Source organism: Gopherus evgoodei, chromosome 4, assembly GCF_007399415.2.
Source record: "Gopherus evgoodei ecotype Sinaloan lineage chromosome 4, rGopEvg1_v1.p, whole genome shotgun sequence".
In the NCBI taxonomy this organism is placed as follows: domain Eukaryota; kingdom Metazoa; phylum Chordata; order Testudines; family Testudinidae; genus Gopherus; species Gopherus evgoodei.
This window is the reverse complement of record NC_044325.1, coordinates 59790428-59811167: the sequence shown is the minus strand read 5'-3', so window position 1 is coordinate 59811167 and position 20740 is coordinate 59790428. Positions and strand designations below refer to the sequence as shown.

Below are 20740 nucleotides of genomic sequence, written 5' to 3'. Positions count from 1 at the left end.
GCTCAGACTGGAACTCCATGAGCTGACAAACTTCAAGTGCAGGTTAAATAAATAATTTATAATAAAGAGGAGGAGCAAGTGCTTCATCTGGTATGCATCTATATAAACTTCTACTGTCTGTGCAGTTTCTCGCTTTTGATGTTCAAGTCATTTTCTCAGCTCCTTTTGGCAGCAGTAGAAGTAGCTGGATATCCTGTTTCAGTGTTTTTCTACGCTATCTGTGTAAGTGCATTAGCTGAAAATTTCAGCCAGGGAATTGCAGCTCTCTGAATCTTGATCTATTACAGTGAAAGCTACAATTTCCTTTGCCAAGCAGTAATAGCAAGTAGAATCTGTACGTCAGTTATGGACTAGCTACCAGAAAGAGATGTTTATTTTCTATAATCTACGAGGCAACTAACTTTAAGATTGACATCCCTTAACCAGGAGTAACCAATTTATTTAAAACCAACCAAACAAACCAAGGTAGCTAGGGGAAAAAATAAATCTGAAAACTCCATTCTGAAACCAGCTATGAAACAAAGGATGATGAGGTTGATCAACTCTGCCCCTGGAGAAGTGCAAATGCAAAAGTGCAGAAATGTCATTTCAAGACATATTCCTTATGTGACTGTGTGGAAGTCCGATGGTCTGTGCAGACAAAAGAGTGCAGAGAAACATAGAAATCCAGGGAACAGATGTGACTATCAGCAAGTCACCAAGCAGCAAGCCTGGGATCCTGAGCAATATTTTATATTGTAGTTATAGTCATTGGGCTTGCAATGAAAGCCTCACCAGGTCTTGCCAAGACACCTAAAGTGTTTAGGCATACAGGTACCGTAATAATGGTTGCAGGATAGAGAGAAGTGACCAGCAGAAATCATGCACGTTTGCTTTAGTTAATTGAAGTGATTGGGAAAAGAGCACAGAATGCTGCTCTGGTTGGCTTGTAGATGAAGTCGGCTTGTAGATGGAGCCAGGCATTATAAGGCGGACTGGATCAAGCTTTGTGATGACCAGCAAGAGAAAGAAAGAATCTCTGCTCAGATTCAGAGGATTGCTAGTGCATGAGTGTGCCCTACCCGTGGATGAGACTGTCGCTCATGCATCGGACTCAGCAGCCTTCAAAGAACTCTTTGGCACATACACTATGCTCTGTAAAGAGCTACAGTGCCATTGACTGATTTGAGTAGAAGTGATTATTAAGTATTTTGAAGAGACTATAATTTTCAAAATAAATTTTCATTAAGATAACTTGTTGAAAAGCAGTCACCATTTTGCTATAAACATATGAAACTAAAGAAATAAGTGCATATTTTGAAGATTAGCTTTGAGAATCTTGAATCCTTTTTCTTAATTTTTCTGTTAATACAATGAGACAGAATATTGGGAATAGTCTAATCTTTCTTGCGGCACAGTCACCTGCCAGAAATTGAAATATACTTTGAAATACTAAGCTATTTGGCCTCACCCTAGAAAGAAGATGTGAACTATTTCTTGCTATCCTTCTTGTAGAATTCCCCTGATTTCAGTAATTTTGGCTTGCTAATAATGCCTAAGCATACAAATCGCTTATTCCCACTGTAGGGTGCTGAAACAAGCCTCTGGTGTATGAGATACAGTTCTGAGGGGAGTACTCTTCTTTGGGAAATGCCAGTGCTGCTCTGTGAATTAGTAAGCAAAGGAAGGAAACTCAGTAGTTTTCCCCTGAACATGTGTACTTTATTGTTTGTGCTTATATATTCTCTCATGTCATTAATACTTGTCAATCATGCCATGTAAATCAATAAATAATTTCCTCACAGTAGCTAGGGCATATCTTTCATAACTTGTATGGAAACTTTTTTCCTGAAGGTCACTAAGTGCTTTACAATACAGAAGTCACTACATTTACCACTAAAGTGCTCCCATCTCCAGGAGGGATGGGGGCATCAGTTAGATAAGTAAACAGAGTTCTGGTATTTGAGAACTGGAAAGTAATTCTGATGAGAAGCAGCAGTTTAGTTTCACTATCCACGCTTAGAAATATGCAAACGGTAAGCAGTACAAATGGTAAGGAGAAACTGATTTATAAAATTATTTGTTTTGGTTATCTATGGCGTTACCAGTGCAGTTCAGTAAATGTTTTTAAATGTGATTTTTATTCTTAATTTTGAGCTCCCAGCTCCCACTGAAGCCAATGGGTAGGCATCTAGTTGGATCAGGCCCTAAATACTAATAAACTTATTTAGAATGTCATCTTTTTGCTTCAGGAATTTTCTTAAGTACAGTTTCTAGTACAAAGAAACTTCACCCTGATTAGTATCTTTAGGATCTACTGGAATACAAATAATGAATAATAAAAATTTGTCATGTTTATCCTATTTACAGTGCATAAATATCATTACAGTAGCATTTTGTCACTTGAAATGTTTAAAATCAAATATCTTAATTTCCAGCTAGATGTTTTTTATGTATGAATATATTTTTAGAAGAAAGCATACTGGGCAAAACCTTGGTTTCCCCATCTTCAAAATGTCAAAGAATTATTAGTGTGTTTATAATTTTCTTTTTTATTTTTACTGCGAATGAAGCACATCACATTTTCCTTTTGAGTTAAAATTTCTTCTTTAACTTAAAACTTATATTTTCCAAAGACATTTAAAAATTAAATTCCTCCACTGAAAAACATAATATCCAGACAGAATAAATCCTTCCTATATTTCACTTTCTTAAGAAAAGAACTTCCAACTTTCTAGACACAAGGAAATCAATCTGTTACATGTGTCATTATTTTTAGGTGTAGAAGAATTCAAATTTTTTTTATAATTTTGATGGCTAACGAATGCTTATTTTTAAGCATTTTTTTTATCAATTTAAATTTTCACATGAAAATTTGTGTGGGTCAGACAATAATTATTTAATGACAGAACATGTTGAGATTCAAAAAGTTAGATGTTTATAACCATTAAAACACAAATTGTCAAAATATACAAAGTAAATACCCTTAAATCAAACTCTTAATAAGTTTTCAAACAGCATTTTTCATATTTTGTCTATCTGTACATTTTAGTTATTATTAATGGAAATATTTTTTCATCAGTGTGTGTATGTATGCAGTGAAATCAACATTTATCAATATTTACTGATAAAAATCTAATCCTTCTAAGCCTAATTATTTTTAAGCTGTAAACTAATTTTGTAAGCCTATTGAAGGCTTTTTTATTTTAATGAAGCAATTGTGATGATACACAAGAGAGTCACATGAAAAGAAAATGAATTAATTATGACTAGATTGTTACACTATGCTGAATTTGGATATGAATAATGCTGATGTGATTTGTGTTGAGTTCTTACAAATAATGTTTTGGCAGCTTAGTTGGTGAGAAACAATGGTTTCAGTCAAACTAGATGTCTTAAACTGATTCATTTGTGTTTATCTGGTCCCTGAACAGACAACAGTTTACCACTAAACACAACTGTGAACAGTTAACAGTCTTGCCTGTGGTAATGGGGGATGGTTTAGAAGCTTGAATTATTTCCCTCTGTCTATCTTAGGTATTTACATGGTGCCAATCACGGTAGTATCTGTGTGCAATACTTAACTCATTAGAGACTGCTGCTTTAATAAGAAGGGTCCTCCTTTTATTTTATCTCATTTATAATGGGTCTATCTGTCAAAGTGCAGACAACTATTACATAAGCAAACAAGCATTCTCATGGATTGCATTTACCATTCCTTCCTTGGAAATACCTTTTGGGCGTACTTTGAAATTATTTTAATCTACCTTCTATTTCTATTCTTCTATTTTCCTTTCTGGACTGAGTTGTTCTTAGCTTGCTGTTGGTGAAAGCCATCTCAAGAGATGGAATATACATCTTGCTCTGAACATGGTAAGAATTATGGCCATCTTGAGGTCCAGAAGAAGAGTTCTGCAATCATGGGCTTAGCTGCTGAGGGGACACAGCACAGGCTTGTCTCATCTTTGTCACTGTTAACGTAATTGTTCCTGTTGACTGTAGCTGTTATGGCAGATCATGGTCATGGAGAGAGGGAAGATCTCTTAGATAGCCACTGAAGGCCTTGAAGATCCCAATCCGTTAGTAATGGACAGAAAACCTCTGGAGCATTGGAATGATGTTTTTCACCACTCTGTGTTGTGCAGGAATGGCCTGCTGAGTATTGGACCATCTGAAGTATCTTCACAATGTTTAAGATCAGCCCTTGGTGTTGTGTTTCAGTGACTGAACTCTGAGGTGATGAATGGATCATGGTGGTCAATTCTTTGTTCAGCAGGAAAGGGCACAGCCTCCCAGTCTTTGTAAAATAATCCAAGCCAGTGAACAGGGCATAGACTGGGAGCCAAGAGACTTGGGTTCTGTTCCTGGCTGTGTCATTGGCACATTTTGTGACCTTGGGCAAGTAACTTAGTTTCCCTTCAATGAAATGGAGATAACACTGTCCTTGGTAATGCACTTTGAACTGTATGGGTGGAAAACAACAAATTAGAAATAGCAAGGAGACATTTCTGCTATGATACTGATGTCATTTGGGAGTTGAGGATTAGTAAAGGAATCCAGGCTGGCATTCCAATTTGAATGGTGGAGATGCCCTCAACTTAGTGTGGTGTGACAGTTTTGGTACTTTCTTGAGAAGATTTTCCTTTCCCTGCTATCACCACTTCTGTCTTGCCAGAATTGAGTTTCATCTATTTACTCATATGCTTATCTTGTTCAGGCACCAGACAGTTTGGGTGATTATACTTTCTGTATTTGGAACAAAGGATGCAGGTGGAGGCAGATTGAGTCTGTGAGTATTCTGCAAGAGAGAGCTTTTTTGAGGAAACGGGGGAGGAGGTGGTTGTTGCTGTTGGATTGTTTTGGTTTTTTGGTGCTTTTGCTGCCATAGAAGCAACATAAGCAGTACTGATGAAGAGCTTTTAATTCAGTTGTTCAATTTTTTATTATGAAATATATTCACCACCAGGTGTATATTCAACTCCCATTATTGTGGTTAGAGTAAGTACCCTTTACAGATATTGTGTTTGTTTGAAGAATCTCCACCTGCCCTTTTTTTAGGATATCCATAGAATGTAGGAGATTTCAGAATAAATTATCCTCATTCATCACAGTCTATAGATCACAGTAAACATTTTAAGTAATGTATTTAAATTAAAGGACTCTGTCAATTTGAAATACAGTCAGCTTCAAAAGTAAGGAAAAGTTACTTCTATTTATACACCTGCCTTGAGGCCTTCTGCCAGTTTTTGAGATTTTAAACTCACATTTTTTATAAATAGAAGTATTGTCTCCTTTGTTGCTATGTAAAGACAAACACAGACAATGGAAAAACTAACTATATACAATGGTGACAGGTTTCAGAGTGGTAGTCGTGTTAGTCTGTGTTAGCAAAAACAACAAGAAATACTTGTGGCACCTTAGAGACTAACACATTTATTTGGGTATAAGCTTTCATTGGCTAAAACCCAGTTCATCAGATGCGTGGAGTGACAAATACAGTAAGCAGTATGTATACAGCACATGAAAAGATGGGAGTTGCCTTACCAAGTAGGAGGTCAGTGCAAAAGCTTATGCCCAAATAAATTTGTTAGTCTCTAAGGTACCACAAGGACTCCTTGTTATATACAGTGGGGAAACATCGAATCTCACTATTCTCAAGGTGGTATCCAATGCACAAAGTAAGCAAGCAGGAAAAATAGATAACTTTTTTCACTAATCTTACAATTCTACTAATCGTAGGCCAATTCTCTTCTATATAAGTTTGCTTATTGCCTTCATCATAGTAGTATCTGAGAACCTTTCAGCAATGCATCAAGCAACATGACTAACATCTGTTATGTGTGGTCTGTTCTTTCTCTCATCCTCTCCTCAGAGGGAGAATTATATGTGCAGTGTACGGTATTGTTTTGTTTGGGGTTTTTTTATGTATACTGTGCTCTGTGTGTTGTATTAGTGAAGAAGAGGTTGGAAACGTGTGCCTTGAAGTTGCAATGCGACTAGATATTGTTTATAAACATAGCAGGTAAAAAAAAACCTCAGACAGAGGATACTTTTTTTTTTAATTTGTCATCTCTTCAACATGATTTATTCATAGCTGCATCTTGCTTTGACATATGTGTGACTTAGCTGCATTTTCTTTTAGAACATTGTTTCAAACCACAGCATTTTTTCCTTGCAATTAGCCGCTTTCCTCCTCTGTTTAAAAATATATTGTATAAAAGATTTGAAAAATAGATGTTAAAAATGAGGTTTATAAACAGTGATACTCAGTATTAAATGAAACTATAAACAGTCACAATTTTTAATAGAAAAGGGGCTTATTTTAAGTCTGGAAACAATTGTAAATACATCATTATAATGATTCTTTCATCAGACTATCTTGAGTATTTCTCAATGATATTACGCTTGACAGAGGTGATCTTACGTCATACCGTTCTTTGTTGGCAAACCTTTAAGTAGAAACAATATAAGACACATAAAGGCTTTTGTATATATACAGAAATGTCCTTATTTAATGTATAGGCATTTCTATGGTGAAAGTGAGGTTCAGTGAATAGGGTGCTAGACTCTGGAGTCAAGAGACAGACCTGGATTCTGGTTAAAACTTTGCCACTGACTTTCTGTGTGACCTTGGGCAAATAACTCAGCCTGTCTCTTCCTCCCTTTCTTGATCAGTATAATGAGGATGATGATAATACTGTTCCACATTTGCAAAATATATTGATATCTACAGGTGAAAGATATTGTATAAGTGCTAAGTATTATGTTATCATAGTATCTGAAAAAAGCAAGTTTAAAAATATTGCTTTTTTCCTATTTAAAGAAAATATTATTTATTTGATGAAATATAAATAAGTTATTTGAACAAAAGAATATTTAGATTTTTTTTAATTTACCTTTCTTGTGCATTTCTCAGACTCATCACTAACACTTCATAGTAGATATTGGCCTTTATAAATAGGAAACCCACAGAATCAAAACCTAATTTGCAGTGCAGACTTTTTCTGAAGTAATTTCTGTTTCTCCTGTGTAAATAATATGAAAAGCTTTTCTTAATAAGGATTCTAGTATGAGTACAATATTTATCAAAACATTTGACAGTCTCAGCAGAAAGGCTAACAAGTCAAGGAATATGGAGACAACAGTTGCTTGGGGGGGAAATTTTGGATATAATACAGTATTACAACTTTTTGTTTTATATATTTTTTCATTATCTAATATTCGCCTGCTTAATTTTGAGGAATATCGGAACAGTACCAATATCTGCAACTGACACAGTAACACAACTTGTACTGCTGGATATGCTCAGGCTTTTGTGAATTCGCAATTGCTTATCTAAATCTGAATTAGCTAAATTTTCTGCAGATCAGAATTTTTCTGAATTCACTTTCTGAATTCACTTGATCAGTTCTCACCTTTAGAGATGATCTCTCCATGTCAGCCCTGAGACTTGTAAGCAGAGCAATGTAGAGACATTTGCAGCATTCCTGTTTTGTGAATATATAGAACACTTGTACCTCAAAGACTGCCCATTTGGCACATTTCCACTGGATTAAAATTTATAAATATAAGATTTCACTTTATGGTTGCCCTAGTATTAAATATAAAAATGCAATATAAACTCTTAGATTCTATTTTATTTTTAAATTGGTTATTTAACTTATCTAATGGCAAAATTGCTTACCAAATCCAATGTTACAAATATTTTATGGTGTCATTTCTTTCCTCTGCATGGCAGAACAAAAAGTTGTGGAGGTGGGTAACTGTAAAGCTGCCAAGCAGCACATTTTCAGAAGGTCAAATGCTTCTTCTCAATAATGTAGTTTTTCCATTCATGCTTTTTATCGACAGTCTTTGTTTCTTAAAGAACCTTCAGAGCTTTTTTTTATTTATGCAAAAACCTAGCAAAGAAACAGATGTGTCCCATATAAAATATGCAGTAAATCTTGTCTCACAAATTCTTTGCTCTGAACTTTCTGACAGAAACTGTCAAATATCCACTTTAATTCTGGTATAAAATGTTCACTTTATGTCATGGCGCCAACCACCATATGCCGGAATAAAGTCAGTAACCAGCAATAAAAAAGGCAACATAAGCACCTTTGAAACAGTACAACAATCAACAGTGAGAAAGGTCTATATAAATCTATGGAGAATTAATCTCAGCTTTGCCACTATCCCGCTGTGCGTTTACAATGAGCCTCTGCTCCCGACCACCAGAAGTGGCTTACTTTGCAAAAGGAGTGTGTCCTAATGAGGGGAAAATGCGTGAAAAGGAATGCAGTAGGTTTTAAACCCCTATCCCTTGGATCACCTAGAAGAGCATGTACTAGTGTGTTCAAACATGTGCGGCCACTACACATCTCGCATCGCTATATTTTAGCTGATCATGTGAAACCAATCTTTACTAAGCTCAATCAGCAGAAATGACTTCAGCTTCATAAATCATTGTTATCATCCCACAGGAGGAGGTAATGGTATGGTTTTTCTCTTCTAAAACATTTCAAGCCACTGGTTTCACAAGCTTTTCTGAAATTAGTTTAATTCCATTTGTACAATTACCCATTCTTTACCCACCAGATTGACTGTTGCCTCTGTCTTTCAATTAACTTATTATTTGGATATTTACAACTACCTTATGTTTTAGAGAAGACCTATTTCTACTGATACTAACAATAATTCATCATGCATTTGAATGTATCACCCTCGCTATAAGAATGTGCTGATCCTTAAAGTTTTCACTTATGCTTACAACAGAAGATTGCAGTTATATTAAATCTGCCTCGTTTATTTTCCCAAACAGAGAACAGCTTGATTTTAACCTTATTTTGTTTTAAAGAGATTAGAACTAATTTTCCAGTTCTGTAAACTGTTTGGATACACTTAATCTTCTCAAAGAAATTAATCTACATAATCACATTGGAATTAGACCACAGCATTATGTAGTTGATAAGTTAACAAAATTAAATTAAAGGTTGAATATATTTCTATTATACTTAAGTACTAACAGCCTTTAAAAACTATTTACTTTCTGGAATAACAAGAAGAGGGAGTAGTTGATTAATGCCAGCTTACTTGCATTTCAACAGAGTGCAGTTTTAACCAATTTAAGTGAAAGAAGAGTTTGCAGAATTTGATTCTGACTCTTACTATACAATTAATTTTAATAGGTGCAGAATATGGGAATAGAGAAATACAGGATTCTAACGTTAGTCCTGATTTTACTGAAGTGAGGATCATTCTGTGTTCAAGTTAACTGAATAAATAGCCTTCGTTATATTTAAAAAGATATTTTTCAGAATATCAATACAAGCACCAGTTAAAGAAAACCTCTAATTTAAAGAAAAATATTTTAGACAGGAAGTTGAGTAAATACATTATATAAATTTCTTTCTTTCTTGAGCTAATCTTTTTCAAGAAGGGAGCTATTTATGTTAAAAGATATCGGAATAATGAATGAACATCATGGAATAACTAGCTCAGTAGTTCATGGCTCTAAAGTTCTAGTAAACTGACCTTAAACACTTCTTCCGGCAAATTTATAGACAGCATTATCACGTTTAAAACAAAGCATAATTTCTTAGTTTCTTTTTTATTACCTCTGATAATAAACACTTTCTCTAATGCATATTGTTTGAGTGTGTTCTGCAATGTATACAGAGTGTATATTGGTGTAATGTATACAGGTAACCACTATTCTTTGGTAATATTAAGAATACTGAACAGTTTTATAGTGTTCTGCATGTTCAACAAATAGTCATTAGTTCTCACAACACCCTTTTTGTGTAGGAAGGTGAGTGATATTAATTCCATCATATGGATAGTGAAACTATGTTAGAGAAATTAAAGCAACTTGTCCAAGGTTGTGGAGGGAGACTGTTAACAAGAGAAAATTTTGTACGTGTTTTTTACATCAGGTGCAGCTGCACTTGTTTTTAAAAACAATATATGTATTAGGGTACACGAAATGAAACTGTTTTCAAAACCAATTCAGAAAAGCATAGTTTAAACCTGGTGGAAGCAAGTCTAAAAATATTTTTGAACGGTTTCAGTTTGTTTATACTAGCAATTAAACTATTTTGAAGACTGATGTTAAAAATGTGTGCAATATTTTTTATGTGGACAAAGCCAAATCATCAGGCAGAGGGCAAACAGAATTAGAACCCAGGTCCTTCTGCCTACAGTTGTGTGCCTAATTCATTAGAGTGTGCTTTCTCTCACAAATGGGACATATCAATTATAACTGTTATTTTATACTTCAAATGTGTTTTTAATTGGCAGAGATCATAACTATTTGAGAAAGATTTCAATTATTTAAAAAATCCATTTTAAACCTACAACTAAGCCAAAGAAGTAGATTTATCTTCAACTGAAGCATCAAGAGTAACTGAAATCCAACAGTTCAAAGACCAGAAGGGACCCCTATGATCATCTAGTCTGACATCCTGTATAACACAAGCCATAGAACTTCCCCCAAGTCATTACTGTTTGAACTACAACATGTCTTTTTTTAAAAATAACCAATCTTGATTAACAAGTTGCTAGTGATGGAAAATCCACCACAACCTTTAATACATTCTTTCAAGGGTTTATTACTCTCACAGTTTAAAATGTGTGCCTTATTTGTTTGTGTAGCTTCAGCTTCTAGCCACTGGATCTTCTTATACCTGTGTAAAAATAGTTGTTTGTGCACACAGTTTTGCATACCTAAAATAATTCTCCCAGTTGTGTGCGGCATATCACATTTTCCCAAATGTCAGGGAGAAATTGTTGTGCTCAGTTGCAAATTGATCAATGCTTTCTTGCTCATAAATGCAGTAACATTTATTAACATTTACTTCCCACCCCCTCCAAAAAGTATTGTTTAAAAGTCAGATTTTGTTTTCTAAATAAGATTCATGACTGGATAACTTTTTTTTTTTAGTTTACGTCACTGAGGAATAGTCTGAATGTATTAGTCTGATAGGCTAGAATACATTCAAGACATATAATGTAGATATGATGAAGAACTGATATGTAATTTCAATGCTACCTGTTCTAGTTTGAGTTTAAAAACTTAGTTCCAATTCAGTAAATTATCCGAAGAGAATTAATCAAATAGTGAACAGCAGAAGAACAAATATTAAGAACCTGTAAGTAAGTAAATTTTTCTTTTTCTTCCTTTTTTTTTTTTTTTTTTTTTTTTTTTATTTTTAAGCCATAGGATAGGAACTATCTGCATAGGAATGGTGAGAGTTATTACATGAAATAATCTGCAGCTATCTCAAGTTTAGTTGTGATCTAGTCAAATCTGAAACATTGTACATAGTTGGATCTGGTCAGTATCTAAATGGGAACCTCTCAGAAACAAACAAACAAAAATAAAAGTTTTAAAAAATCAGCTGTAAGTTTTCTCTAATGTTTGTTGTATTCACTAGTAGAGTCTAGTCTTAGCTAGTAAGCTTTCTAGAGTAGGGCCTGTATCTTCCTGTTTGTATAGTACCTAACTCAATGGTACACATAAATAATAATGAAAATACTGAAGAAAATCAAGTCTTTCCACAGGCAGCACTAGAAATACAGATTATCTTACATTTCTTTTTCTTCCAGTATCTCCTCACAAAAAATCCCAGTATCTTCTCACAAAAATCTCTGAGTTTTCTGGCACTTGTTAATTTAATTAATATCCATTAGGTAATTCAGAATTAGTTTATTTTGTTGATTTCATTTGATATTTTTGTTTTACTTTTCCGGTGTGAAGTAACAATAATCCTTTTCTATAACTGATCCCACTGTTATTTCTGAGCGCCTCTGTGTCCTGTTGTTACTGTACATCTTCTAAGTATGGTGTATTAAGTACTGTGTCCTGTAAAAGAAAAGTGAATGTCTTCTGAAGTTGGATGAATCCCATGTGAAGTATAAAATCTCCCTTTGTCTCATTAGCAAAACTGAGTTTCTCCATTTGTAACAATACGGTAACATCCACTTCCTTAGTGGGCATCCTATTGGTCTATGTCTATCATGCTGGGTTTTTAAAACCCAGTATATTTAAATTTAACAGTATAAAAAATGCAGAGGATATTCTAATTCCTCTTCCTACTTTCTGTTTTTAAATCCTAATGCCTTCAGATGTGTACTCATAAAAAATTGCTCAATTGCACTTGAAATACTTGTAAATGTTTTTTAAATAATTGTTTCCCATTCATTAGTTTCAAGAAATTTATATTTTCATAAGCACCAGACATTTTAATTTGAACATTTCTTGTTTGTTGTAGTATCAGAACCGTCATCCTCTAGCAGTTATTCACTATATTCACTGTCCTTCATATTGTACTTGTCAACAGTGAAGTAGTTTATTAGTAAAAAGGATTAAAGGAACCTACATAAAATTTTGTTTAAGAACATACTGCATAAGCTTTCTAAGTCATACACAGTTAACTAGTATCAGTTAATTAATATACACACTGTATCTCTTAGGTTGGTTGAAAACTAGAGATGGTCCATGGTGGTGATGATAAATCAAAGTGGTTGAGTAACTTTGGCTGATGCGAAAAAAATAACCATACCACTAAATGCTGACTTACATGGAGTAAAAATAGTAAACCTGCCAAATTAAAAAAATATCGGATCTAAATTATTAGGATTCATGCCATACAATTAATCTATTGGTACACATGTTTAAAATGACAGAAGGAAGCACAATATAATTATTCTGTAACCAAAGTGATTAATTTCTGATTATGAGACTGTGCCCTGAGCATGCAATCCCACTCTGTTATCATGTCTCCTTCCCTCACTCTCACCCTCACCACCACCCCTCACCAGTACTGAATTCTAGCATTTTTTTCTTAGGGATAGAGGTAAGGGTTGATCCCTCCAGGCCTGGGGGAAAGGAAAAAGACTTCAGGCAGATCCATAATGGGACTTTTAAGCACCTCAGTCCCAGTTTTAAGCACTACTGCAATACACAAAACACCCTCCCAGCTGCCATCTAACCCTGTGGTGCCTGAACTCACATGGTGCCTAAGTTTCTGCCTCTGGGCACTCAACACTGCTGCCTCACTCTAGGGGTATGTTCACACTTATAATGCTACAGTGGTGTCACGGTCACTTCAGTGTAGACACCTACTACAGCAATGAGAGGGGTTTTCCCATTGCTGTAGTTGATCCACCTTCCCAAATGAAGATAGCTAGGTTGAAGGAAGAATTCGTCCATCAACCTAGTGCTGTCCACACCAACGGTTAAGTCGGCCTAACTGTGCCTCTCAGGGATGTGGATTTTTCACACCCCTAAGAGACATCACGACACTGATGTAAGCTTTCAGTGTAGACAAGCTCTAGGTGTTCAGATGCCTGTCTCACATCTAAGCCCCAGTGTGATCCACAAATCGGAAGAAGATAGGTGGAGGATTGCCTATCTTCCCTTTGTGGCCTGGTCCGGTAGACATGCCCTGAGCCTAACTCAATGCAAAATGGCCTTGGGAAGGGACAGAGGAGGAGGAAGAGGCAGCTTCCTTTGTAACTTTTAGCCCAGTGGTTAGGATACCTACCCAGGGTGTGGCAGTCCTCAGTTCAGTTCCTCCCTCTGCCTCATGAAGGGAAGGGATTTCCCATCTCGCCATCTCCTTAGCCAGTGAACTACAGAGTGATTCTCTCTCTCTCTGGCCCAGTTAAATGCAGTTCTTTAATTAAGTGGAATGCTTCAACAAGAGATATATGGAGAGACCCACATCAAACTATCCCAGTATTCCAGTGGCTAGAACATTCCCGCCCCCCAAGAGATGGGAGTCCCTCTTTTAATCCCTTCTCAGCAAGCAGAGTGGGGAATTGAACTAAGGCCTCTCAAATCTCAGATGAGTTCCCTAACCAGTGGGCTAAAGATTGTAAGGGATGTCTTAGCCTTAACCACCTTCTCCCCATTTTGTGTGGAGTTAGGTGCTTGCTTAACTAATTATCACAATAAACTATGTAGGCACCTAAAATGCCAGAGTCTAGAAGAGGGGTTCCCAGCTACACAAAGTGCAAGCAGAGATAGGCACCTCCTTGCAGCCTAGACTTAGGCATCTAAGTCCATGAGAGGAGTGTGGGTTTAGGACACATTCCTCTTGTCAGTATCTCCCATTGGTTAGGTTTCGGTGGCTCCCTGCGAAGCATGTTGGATTTTGTGGATTGCATTCTGGGGTTCCTGTCTCTCCAAATTCATTGTGTGGGGAGCCTAGGCACATAAATTCAGACTTTATGGATTCCATTGTTGTTCCTGTGATTTTCTAGGCACCCAAAAAAAGTGCCTAGATGCCTGAGTGTTGCAAAGTCTAAATCCTTTCTGGATCCAGCCTTCTAGCATAGCTGCCTTCTCAGCAGATTCAGCTGATCGCAGCTCCTACTGGCTGCAGTTTGCAGTCCCAGGCCAATGGGGGCTGCGGGAAGCCACGGCCAGCACATCCCTCGCCTGTGCCGCTTTCTGCCGCCACCATCGGCCTGGGACAGCGAACCGCAGCCAGTGGGAGCCATGATCGGCCAAAGCTGCCGACGCAGCAGATAAACAAAGTGGTCCAACCCGCCAGAATACTTACTCTGGTGAGCAGCGTGCCAGAGGTTGCCGACACCTGACTTAAACCAATGTAAAATAAGTCTAGTCTAAACCAGAATATGTATCCACACAACCTTTTGCACTGTCATAAAGCGGCCCTGCTTGTAGCGCTCTCCTACAGCACAGCAGGCTCGCCTGCCTTGGTTTCTCTCTTTTACAATCCCATGAAATAATCCACAGTCTTTCCAAGTATAAATATGGCCCTTGTGGGGTTAATTTATTCATAGGGGCCGACTCTGTGAGTGCTCCAGGGCTGGAGCACCCACAGGGGAAAAAATGGAGGGTGCTGAGCACCCGCCAGCAGCCTCCCCACAGCACATCCCACCCGCCAGTTGGCCCTGTGGATCAGCGCCTTCCCCTCCATACCAGCGCCTCCTGCCCACCACAAACAGTGGTTTCGCAGGAGGCTGGGGAGGAGCAAGGAACTGGCGCGCTCAGGGGCGGAACTGGATGGGAAGAGGCCAGGTGGGGGTGGAGTGGAGGGCGGGAAGAGGCAGAGTGTGGGTGGAGCATTATGGGAAGGGGTAGAGTGGGGCAGGGCCTCGTCTGGGGCTAGGGGGTCTAGCAACTCCTGGCACTTTGGCAAGTCAGCGCCTGTGAATTTATTACAAAAGTTTCATACACGTAATCATAAGAAGAGTCCTACAACCATAATCTAGATTTCCTCCAGCATAGTCCAACAGTACATACAATATACAGTCTCAGCATCTCAGTCCCAGCAGTAAGAGAGGTTTTCCCCAGCCAGTAAACCAGGTGCTTTGAATGTCAACTTCCCTGGAGTGCAACCACTGGAGTGCAACCTCGTTTTTTCCCAGTGGCAATCCCCACAGCTTCTCTGCTGGGAGCATCCTAACCAGTGAAGCTTCCCTCACTCTCCTTGGCCTCTCACGGTTTAGGTCCAGCTGGCTGACTCTGTAGATGTCAAGGGAAAGCCCCTTCACTGTTCTCCTGTCTTCAGCCCTCTCTGGCCCTTGGCTCTGGTTCTCCAGCTTAGAACCAGCAGGCAATTCTCCTCTGCTGCCCCTTCAGCCCTGCTCTGGCTTTGGGATGCCAGCCAGCAAATCCCTCCTACTGCTCTCCTGAACTTCTGCCTTCTCCCAGGTCCCAACCATACAATCTCCTATACAATTCCTCCCTCTTCCCAGGAAGGGCTTGCAGCAAGCTTTCTCCTCTCCACAACTTCCCCACAAAGACCTTTGTCAGTTTCCTGCCTGATTCTCTCCAGGACACTCTGACCTTTTATGTCCCCCAGGTGTTGTCCCACCCTCTTAGTTGGCCAAGTGCAGGTACCTGCTCTAGCATAGAGGTGCTGGTCCTATTGCTTGTACTGGGGCCAGCCATCCCGTGGCACACTGTATTAACCACATTGGTTTAAAAGCCAATTTAAATTAAACCAATCTAACTTAATTTTGTAGACAAGCCCTTAATCAGTTTTAATTCAAACCTTTAGCTGTTTGGATGTACATTTATGTGGACAAATATTTTGGATTAAAAGTGATTTATTTTGATTTAATTTAAATAGTTAAAATCAACTTAAATCCAAATGGGACACATTTAAGCTGAAATAAGAGTGTCTACACACAAACTTGCAGAATAACAAAAGCTGTGAATTAAAAACAGTTTTTGCCTTCTCTCTATGCAGCAATACACTAGTTTACCTTGTCAGTTTTTAAACGGTTTAGTTAAATGGATGCAAACCCTTGTGTAGATATCTTTATTTTAGTTTAAGAATGGTTCAGTTTGGTTTATCTTAATTCAAACTGAATATAAGCAAGTATATCAAATCTACGTAATCCTAGTTGAAACCAAAATAAAAGCATTCACAATGTTTTTTGCACCTGTTAAACTAAATTGACTTAAAATCATATTTTAGGGCTGGTCTACACTTAAAATTTATCCAAACCCCTGAGTGCTGTAACTATGGTGACCTAATGCCTGATATAGACACAGCTAGGTCTACAAAAGAATGCTTATTTCAACCTAGCTACATCACTTGGGGAGATAGAGTTCCTACAGTGATTGAACAACTCCTTCCATTGACACACTCTGTGTCTACTCTCTGCATTTACAGTGCCATAAGCCAGGTCTACGCTACAGACCTGTGGCTGTGCAACTACATCACTCAGGGGTGTGAAAAATCCACACTCTTGAGCAATGTAGTTAGACTAACCTAACCACCCCATGTAGACAGCACTATATCAACAGGAGAGCCTCTCCCGTCGGTATAGCTTCTCCCTGGGAGGTGGATTAACTATGTCAATGGGAGAAGCTCTCCCATCGATGTAGGAGCGTCTTCATTTAGGCACTACAATAGCACAACTGCATTGGTGCAGCTGTGCCAATGAAGACTTTTAAGTGTAGCCCTGCCCATAGATACAGCACCATAGCTATGTTTCAACAATGCTAGTAGTATAAGCATAGCTTTAAATTAAACCAGTGCAACTTTCTTGTGTAGACAGTAGCCTTTTAGTTACAGACAGCTTGTCTACATAAGAGCGTTGCACTGATCTAACTTAAATTGGTTTAAAATTTAAAATTGGTGCAAAGTCCTTTGTAGACACTCTTATTTTCATTTAAAAATGGCTTGTTTCAGTTTATCTGAACTGGTAAAGAATCAGTTTAAGCTAAATTGATATATTCCAGTCATCTCAGCCCAAAATCAGAGTATACACACAAGGCATTTTACCTGTTTAATTACATTGGTTTAAAAACAAACTTTTAGCTAAATGGCTGCAAGTTTAAGTCAAAATTCATTGTAATGCAAAAAAGAAGTATTTCAGGACTTTTAGTCCACTTCACTATGGCTTTGTCTACACTTAAAAAAAATCTATAACTATATTTTATCAACAGGCTTCAGGCCTACTAATGTAGGCTCTACTATAGTGAGGTCTCTTTGGACAGGATCAAGACAGTTATTTATCTCTGTGTCGTTAAAACTTCTGAGTCCTGTTAACGCTAGCACTTACACCAGTGAAGCTGCACTATTGCTGGTATAAGTACAATTTTTTCTAGTGCAGATTCCTGTAGGTGGAATTTTGCTCTATCCAAATTAAACTGTACATCGAACATAGACGAAGCAGGCAAGTTTCTGAAAAGTGGTTAATGATCTGGGGTGCCTCCATTTTAGAGTTTGAGAAACCTTTTCAGAAAGTGCAAAGCCTCCACTTCTGAACATCAGGCTACTTTTAGTATCTCAAATGGATATTCAGCAACTGAAGCACCCAAAATCACTTGTCGCTTTTAAGAATCTTGGCCATGGTTTTTAAAAACAAGTATACTGTACTTTATAATTTTGGGACATATATGTCCAGTTTGCCAGCTTCCTAAACAAAGTGTAATATTAGTGTGAAATGGGTGAAGTTATTAACTACTCCTTAGTGTCTATTCAGCAACATCCAATGGTATGTCCTGTAAGAACAGATTAAGGGTATATCTACACAGCAATTCCATCATTAAAATTTTTGTTTGGGGTGTGAAAAAAACACAAACGCTGAATGACAAAAGTTTTACCGACGAGAAGTGCCAGTGTGGGTAGTGCTTCATCAGTGGGAGATGCTGTCCCAGCAATGAAGCTGCTGCCTCTTAGTCGGAGTGTTTTTATTTTCTCACAGGGAGAGCTTTCTCCTGGTGACAACGAGTGGCTTCACAGTGCACCTTATAGCAGCATGGCTGCAGCAGCAAAGATGTGCTGTTATAACGTGTGCAATGTAGACGTAGCATTAATCTTACAAGTTTTAGTCTCTAATAATAGAGGAAACTTAGATAAATGAATTCTTTTTAAAATGGAAATAAAAATAGTAATTTGCATTACCTGGGAAGAAGTTGCGATATAAAATGGCTAAGGCTATGATTTTGTCATGAATATTTTTAGTAAAAGTCATGGACAAGTCACGGGCAATAAATAAAAAGTCACAGAAGCCCGTGACCTGTCCTTGATTTTTACTAGAAGCATCCCTGACAAAATGAGGAGGGAAGATCCAGCACCCTGCTGCACCCTCTCCCCAACCGCCTCCACAGTGGCTGGGAGCTGCAGGGACCCCATTGCCCAGTGGCTGGGAGGGATCCCCCACTACCTTGCGGAGCTCAGAGCTGCTGGGGGGGCTCTGCCAGTGGGGGAGTCTGGGGAGCTTCAGGGGCCGCCAGCCACTGAGCTGCTCCGGAGTCCCTCTGCCGCCCACGGAGGTCGCTGGAAGTCATGGATTCTGTGACCTCTGCGACCTTTGTGACATAATCTTAGCCTTAAATATGGTGCACTAGCTATTTTAAACATTACTTTCAAAATCTCAGTATTCCCTACTGAAAAAGTCACTTATTAAAAATATGGGCCCTGGCTGAAAAGTAATGAAATGTTTATTGGTATCTGTAATATGCAAGCCATCAAACCTGAACATTAAAAAAGTGTACTATAAAGAATAATTTAAAACAAAATACAATAGTCAGACCCTTATTTAAAATACCAGTATTTTTCCATTTGCAGCTAAAGAAGAACATAAGACAGAAGAGAGCTGTTTGGAAAATGCACAAAAAAGGTAAGTTCTCCAGTCCTTTCAAACAGATATTTGACCAAAATGAAATATGTTATTGATCCTAGGAATTCAACAGGAATTGAATAGGAAAGGCTACTGTAGCTCAAAACAGTACTCAGTGTCATACTAGGATGTGAAACAAGTGATTTGAACCTAGTAATCTACTGAATATGCAGTTTTAATTTTTTTTCATCAGTGAGTTGAATCTTGGTCTCTCAGAATAATTTAATAAATAATTCACTGCTTTATTCAGTGAAAATGTATTGAGATGCCATTTTACTCATACACCATCTAGATTGCAAAATAGACCATACTAGAAGCTTGTAAAATTTAAAAAATGTTAATGTAAGAGCTTTTACCTATGTCATATTTTGGTAAGGGGAGGCAGGCATAGGGAGGAAAAGTCAGTGAAGTTGATAGTTTCAAAATAGATCACAGATTGTAATACTTGTCAAGTTTTGTTCTACTTTCCATGTTGCTGTATGCTAGCTATACAGCTACTTGTAAATGAGCTGAATGAGGCAAATTTTAGTTGTTAGCATTTTTAGTAGCTTTGTGGTGACGATATTGTCTGGCTCTTGTACATGAAAAATGTTAGATTTATTCTTATCTATAAAAACTACAGTTTTGGCTTGTCATACTCTTTGAGGGGGTTTTGCAATATTCAAATAAGATTCAATAAGGTCTGACTTGTTTAGGAGAATAGAGTTTACACAGGATAAAAGATTTACTTTTCTTCAGAAGTTTTGAAGGGCACACATAAAAAACCCAAGTAATAGACAACATCAGACATAACATATCTAATCTGGAAAAAGTACCATAGATACTTGTTCATAAGCCAAAATGTTTTGGTAAAAAACTGAAGCATCAAAGAGCAGGGGTCGGCTTATCAATGGGTCTACACCAAAAGTTGACGATTTTGAGCTTTATTGAATTGAATAATACATTGTAATTAGAGATCAGGGGTTGACAAACTTTGGCTCCCGGCCCGTCAGAGTAAGCCACTGGTGGGCCGGGATGTTTTGTGTACCTGGAGCATTCGCAGGCACAGAGCCCCACAGCTCCCACTGGCCACAGTTTGCTATTCCCAGCCAATGGGAGCTCTAGGAAGTGGCAGCCGGCATGTCCCTTGGCCCATGCCGCTTCCCGTAGCTCCCATTGGCTGCGAATGGCAAACCGCAGCCACTAGGAGCTGAGGGTCTCCGTGCCTGTGGACACTCCAGGTAAACAAAACATCCTGGCCCTCCAGCAGTTTACCCTGATGGGCCAGGATCCAAAGTTTGCCAACCCCTGAAATATAGGGTCAACTTATGAAAGGGTCCCACAGTTTTTGCCATTTTTACCTATCCATCTTGGGGGGGTTAGCTTATAAACAAACAGGATAATGAATGAGTATATACAGTATTGAGCCAAAAATTGTATATGCAAGGCCAGTATTACAAGCAAACAGCGAAGCATAGGTATATTGCAATGCTTCTTGTCTCACTTCCAAGCCTAGAATTATCTCTTTGGGAAAGTGCAGCCAGATCTTCAATGTCCAAATGAGGTTAGGAGCTTGTCTTAACATATCATCTGAAAGACAGGTGTAGATTTGTCAGTATAAATTTTGTCCTGATGAGAAATAGCATATTCATCTTTATTGTGGCCTCCGTGTGTGTGCATTGTT

General features: G+C 37.9%; 1 protein-coding gene across 4 annotated transcripts in view; it reads left to right on the top strand.

Annotated features, from left to right (window-relative positions):
• The window catches only part of FMN1 (formin 1), a 361845-nt gene that overhangs the window by 313003 nt on the left and 28102 nt on the right, over positions 1-20740 (top strand). For all 4 annotated transcript variants that reach the window (XM_030559410.1, XM_030559412.1, XM_030559413.1 and 1 more), the window contains one exon: positions 19026-19077. In XM_030559410.1, coding sequence (XP_030415270.1) covers positions 19026-19077 — 52 coding nt within the window. The remainder of the gene's footprint in view (positions 1-19025; positions 19078-20740) is intronic.